At 36.9% G+C, this 5,353-nt stretch overlaps 1 protein-coding gene across 2 annotated transcripts in view; it reads left to right on the forward strand.

Annotated features, from left to right (window-relative positions):
- LOC110111079 (chitinase 4) overlaps positions 1 to 5,353 on the forward strand; it is a 10,406-nt gene extending 5,053 nt beyond the window's left edge. The window contains exons 1-2 of one of the 2 annotated variants that reach the window (XM_020842778.2): positions 3,740 to 4,174; positions 4,882 to 5,353. In XM_020842778.2, coding sequence (XP_020698437.1) covers positions 3,769 to 4,174; positions 4,882 to 5,282 — 807 coding nt within the window. In that variant the 5' untranslated portion in view covers positions 3,740 to 3,768 and the 3' untranslated portion in view covers positions 5,283 to 5,353. Of the gene's footprint in view, positions 1 to 3,739; positions 4,175 to 4,881 lie in introns of those variants that run through there. The other variant, XM_028694409.1, reaches the window with a different exon arrangement.

Genomic DNA, 5,353 nt, shown 5'->3' on the forward strand with positions numbered 1-5,353 from the left:
CAAAATATTTTCCAACATAAATCAACTTTTAAAGCTTCTCTCACACAAAGTGAATTTTAAAATTCTTCCAACGAATTTTCACCTTTCATGCTACATGCCACCAAGGAGAATTGTTTCAACAAGAAAATACATGACTTTGTATTGAATCAAATTGAATTTATGAATGAATCATAAAACATATGACAGTTTTCAATCTCATTGAGACATATCGAACAACCAAAAAATCTTATGAAACGAAATATAAATATGCATGATAATCCTCACCAAATACCCAAAGCTTTCATCCATATGTTAAATATGCACATGTCCAACATCATGTTCCAAAACTAGTAGCCAAGACTTCATCAAAATTTATAAGAGGAAACAAAAGAGCTACCACATTTATTTGTAGATTAACTAAAAGTCGTCATGCTATAATCATGAAGAACAAAGTTCTACCAAAACACCCTTAATTATGAACTCATTTGATATAGTGTAACTAAAATTTTACTTGCTTAACTAAACATGAGTCTATATGAATTTGTTATGATAAGCCATGCATGAAGCCGAAATATTGCCATGAGATTCATGGAAAGGTTGACAATGGTTAGTTTCCTTAACCAATAAAATGATATACACGTATTTCAATCCAAAAGTCTTTTTCAAATGATTCACTGCCAATTTATAGCCACAAGATATATACCAACAACATCGCCATTTTCTTTTATAAGCTTCAGGTTCAGTTGAGTGTAAGAGAACAATGGAGTAAAAAAATTTCCTATGATAAAATATTTAAGTAAGAACTGGCATTACATCTTATCTTTCACACAATATGTCTGATGAATTCCTCCATTTCAACCATCCAACATGAGTTCTGCTAATAATATCTCGATCTAGCCACTCATCCACCTAAGCATCCTCATCTATACAATACTTAATTTAATATTATGCTTCTCTCTTAATGACCAACATTCTACACCATAAAGCATTGTAGGTCTAACCACCAATTTTTAGAATTTTCCCTTAAGAGATGTTAATGATATGCACGATCATGACTAACATCGCTCCCGTGACAAAAGAAACTTAAAAAGTCAAGGCTCCCATGACTTTCGATTCAACAGGAGAAGAATGCGAAGAAGCTCCTTTTAGCGTTTCTTTGAAATGGACGGTAGTGGAGCGAAATCAGAAGAAGCTTGAAATCAAGCAATGTGAAGAGGAAGACTTTAGGCTGTGAGTGGGATCCAAAGAGGTGTTGATGTGTATTACTTCATTATTCATTTATGGAAGAAAGGAAGAATTAGAAGAGCCAAGCAAAATGAGAAGAAGAATAGGGGAAGAGGAGGAGCTTACGTCTCATCTTTCATGTGATTGGGTTAATAACCAATAGGGAAGCTCGAAACATACATAAAAAAATAAAACTGACAGGAAATTAAAACGTTAAGAGATTTAAAATTAATTTAGAATGAGGATTTTATAAAGAGCATTAAATTATATAAATATTATTTTTTATTTATTAAATTAATTTATAATTATATGGATATCAAGTATAATTTAAGAAGAAATATAATTGATGGCTAACTTTGTTGGCTTGAAACTCAGCGCCCTCTTATATATAGTATATAGATATAATTTCATTACTTATTAGGAGATAATAATATAATATGTGTAAACTTAATTAGTAAAAAAGTTAAACATCACAAAAGATATTTAAAATAAATTACTTTTTAAGATTATTTCTTTTCTTTAGATTAGTGAATCAACAGGCAATAAATTCCAAAAAATTAACGAAAAAATAACTGCATTATTTTGAAAATGCAAGAGACATCTTTCTCTTAATTCTTGAGAAATTACTAAAACTCTATACAATCCAAAATATATATATTTCCTCAACCAATAATAAAAACGTTTGACATTACATTCCAAATATTTAACTTAATACTTAATAAAGAATCTTATAAGAGGCAGTTAATTAAAATCGCAGAAAAAATAAAGATACACGCTAATAAAAGTATAAAACCCTCCACATAATTTGGCATCTTTAAGTATACAAAAATTGCAACAAACTCCCAAATTAAAAAAAAACAATGAAAAAAAAAAAAAAACACTCAGAAAATGATGTGAATCGGCAACCGATGTTCCTCTGCTGCGGAGGTCCAAAACAAATTCGATGATTAGCAGGCAGACTTAAGCAGTCCATGGTTTGGAAATACTTTCAAGCAACTACTCTGGAAAAGACTTAGCAAAGAAGATCACTTATTCATCAATCAATTTCCCTATGATACTTTATTTTGAAATCGTTTTACAATCAATCTCATAGTTGAGTACTACTTAAATATATCTTTATTCAATATAATAAACATACATCTCCATCGAGGAGGTCTCTATAGATTGCGTAAATGAATCTTATATAATGTTCATTGCAGATAAAGCTCGTTCACATTTGTATGCGTTAGGTTACTTTCCAAAAAAAATTAAACCAACAATTAAGGTTTCATTTGAGACTCGACATTTTTATTGCTTCCTTAAAGTAATTTTTAGTCATAAAAGAATTATAAACATTTCATACTTTAAAAAGTGTACTTTCCAGAACAGGAGAGAAAGTCATGTTCAGAACCGAAGTTCAACCAAAAATAACGCTAAATTCATAGAGCGGAGTTACATTATTGGTGCATTCGTGGTCGGGGGTGTGTCTGGTCGAACCCAGACTTGACGCGTTGCAAACCAGGTCGATTCCTATCGCCGACCTGATACGAATAAACGGTGCTGAATTCCGGACCGACCGGCGGTTTGCCGAGTTGATCCCGACCAGAGCACACGGAACCGCAAATACGCGGGAATCAGGCGAAGCGTCTGAGTGCGGGTGCAGCGCCGGTGAGGCATGGGCGCAGGCGGGCGAAGCAACCAGGTGCGCGTTGGGGAGCGATCGAGCGCTGGTGGCGCGCGCGAACGTAGGGGCAGCTTTAGGGCAGATTCACGGGGTCAGTTCCGGCAGTCTGGGGCAGATTCGGTAGCGGGGCACATCGGGCAGTCAGGGAAGCTTCGCGGGTGCAGCGGGCAGGCTGTGGCCAAATTTAATTTTAAACCGGTTTATCAGGTTGACCAGGCAACCTCGCCGGAGTCAACCCGAACCACGACCCATTTTTCAATGGGTCGAATCAGGAACCCGAACCGACCCTTTTGAAATCGGTCAGGTTCCAACCGGTTTTCCGGGTCGGGTCGGTCAGGTTTTATCTGTCGTGTCAAATATTGACACCGCCCTATCATACATATAATTATTTTAACGTGCTGTTAAGGCTAATATGACATATTTCCCAAAAAAAAAAAAAGGCTAAATGACATATTTCCCCAAAAAAAAAAGGCTAATATGACATATCAACGGAGCGGTTCGTAGAATTTGTCCCTTAGAAAGCGTGTAAATATTCGTGCCACTTTGCGTCCGTTGGACTCAATCCAAGTCAACTCGATTATATATCTTCTCCGTTCTACATATTACAGATAAACTTCGCTGGTTTCCTCTGTTTTAGCTTCTCATCCCCTCTCTGTTGATGTGGCGTATGAAAGGTCCTTCTGGATAAACTTGTTCCCCCTCAAGCACCATGGAAAAGTAATCTGGTCAGCTTTGAATAGTCGATCTCAACTGCTAAACCCAGTCTTCTACTCAATCTCGATCCTACATTCGCTCTTCATTTTGTTTCACAGCCATAAATAGCCACCTTTCTCGACCACATTTCTCACACTCTCATCTCTCGTTCTGCTATAATCAATTAGTAGCTCGGTTTTGATTCATTCATGGCGGGGATCATGAAGATGCAACTCCTCATCGCCGCCCTTCTCCTCGCTGCCAGCACCCTCGCTCATGCGCAGAACTGCGGGTGTGCGCAGGGCCTCTGCTGCAGCAAGTACGGCTACTGCGGCACCAGTGCCTCCTACTGTGGCGACGGCTGCCAGTCGGGGCCTTGTTATAATCGGCCACCGTCTAGTGGCGTAGTCTCTGTGGCAAGCGTGGTGACACAGAAGTTCTTCAACAGCATTATCAGCCAAGCAGGCGCTGGTTGCAGAGGGAAAAGATTTTACACCAGACAGGCGTTCATGGATGCGGTTAAGAAGTACTCTAGCTTTGGTCGGGATGCTACTGCCGACGACTCTAAGCGAGAGATCGCAGCTTTCTTTGCCCACGCCACTCATGAGACTGGACGTAAGCATTATTATCTAATAATTTAAATATATTCCTTAATAATTTTTATTGTATTGAGGGGTAATATATGACATATATGAATGTAAATGAGTAAGCTGACTTGTGAGCCGGCTAGACTTGACTCGATAAATGACCTATGAGCCGAGGCCAATGAGCTAATACTTCAGACCTGAACCAATCTGACTCATCTTGTCAACTCGTAAGCTGACTCGTTTAAAATCGTACGTTAATATCAAATAGAATTAAAATATATAAACATTTAATATGTGTTTATTCTATTTCAAGTGATTTATTATTATTATTAATTTAAATTTTTATTTTTTTATTATATTATGATAATAATTGCTTGAATAAGAATGATTTTCACTTTTTAAGTGTAGATAAGCTGGCGCGTTGGTAGATTTGAACTCATAAAATTAAGCTTAGGCACGAGCTCAAACTCGATAAATTAATCAAGAACAAACTTTTATTTTATTTGCATGCTTCACTAATATTCTTCAAATTTTTTTGCATGGGGATCGGAGCTTCTCATAAAAATTTTCTTCCCATTTTTTTTACTTGTTAAGATAGTCAACTTGGTGATGATCAATAATGGTATATTTGCCAAATAAATTCATGCTTAAATTTTCTTTTTATTTGATTTTTTTGTCTTTTAATTTAAAAATGACAAAAGTTTTAGTTGATTTATCTGAAATCTATTTGTATAGACTTTTGCTACGTAGAAGAGGTGGACAAATCAAACTCTTACTGTGACACGAGATATCCGCAATATCCATGCGCATCGGGTAAGAAGTACTATGGTCGTGGTCCACTTCAAATCACTTGGAACTACAACTACGCCCTTGCTGGTAAAGATATTGGTTTTGACGGACTCAAATCGCCTGAGACCGTCTCCAATGATGTTGTCGTTTCCTTCAAGACGGCTCTCTGGTTTTGGATGAATAATGTTCATCGTGTTGTCAACCAGGGCTTTGGTGCAACAATACGTGCCATAAATAGCATTGAGTGCAACGGCGGCAACACTGGGGAGATGAATGATCGTGTTAACATCTACAAAAACTACTGCAGCCAGTTCGGTGTCTCCCCGGGAGATCATCTCACTTGTTAATGGTATATGTATTATGTTGTAAGGTTTTTTATCATGAAATAATGGAATAAGCAATGAAACATGTATCATGA

Source organism: Dendrobium catenatum, unplaced genomic scaffold, assembly GCF_001605985.2.
Source record: "Dendrobium catenatum unplaced genomic scaffold, ASM160598v2 fragScaff_scaffold_483, whole genome shotgun sequence".
Classification (NCBI taxonomy): domain Eukaryota; kingdom Viridiplantae; phylum Streptophyta; class Magnoliopsida; order Asparagales; family Orchidaceae; genus Dendrobium; species Dendrobium catenatum.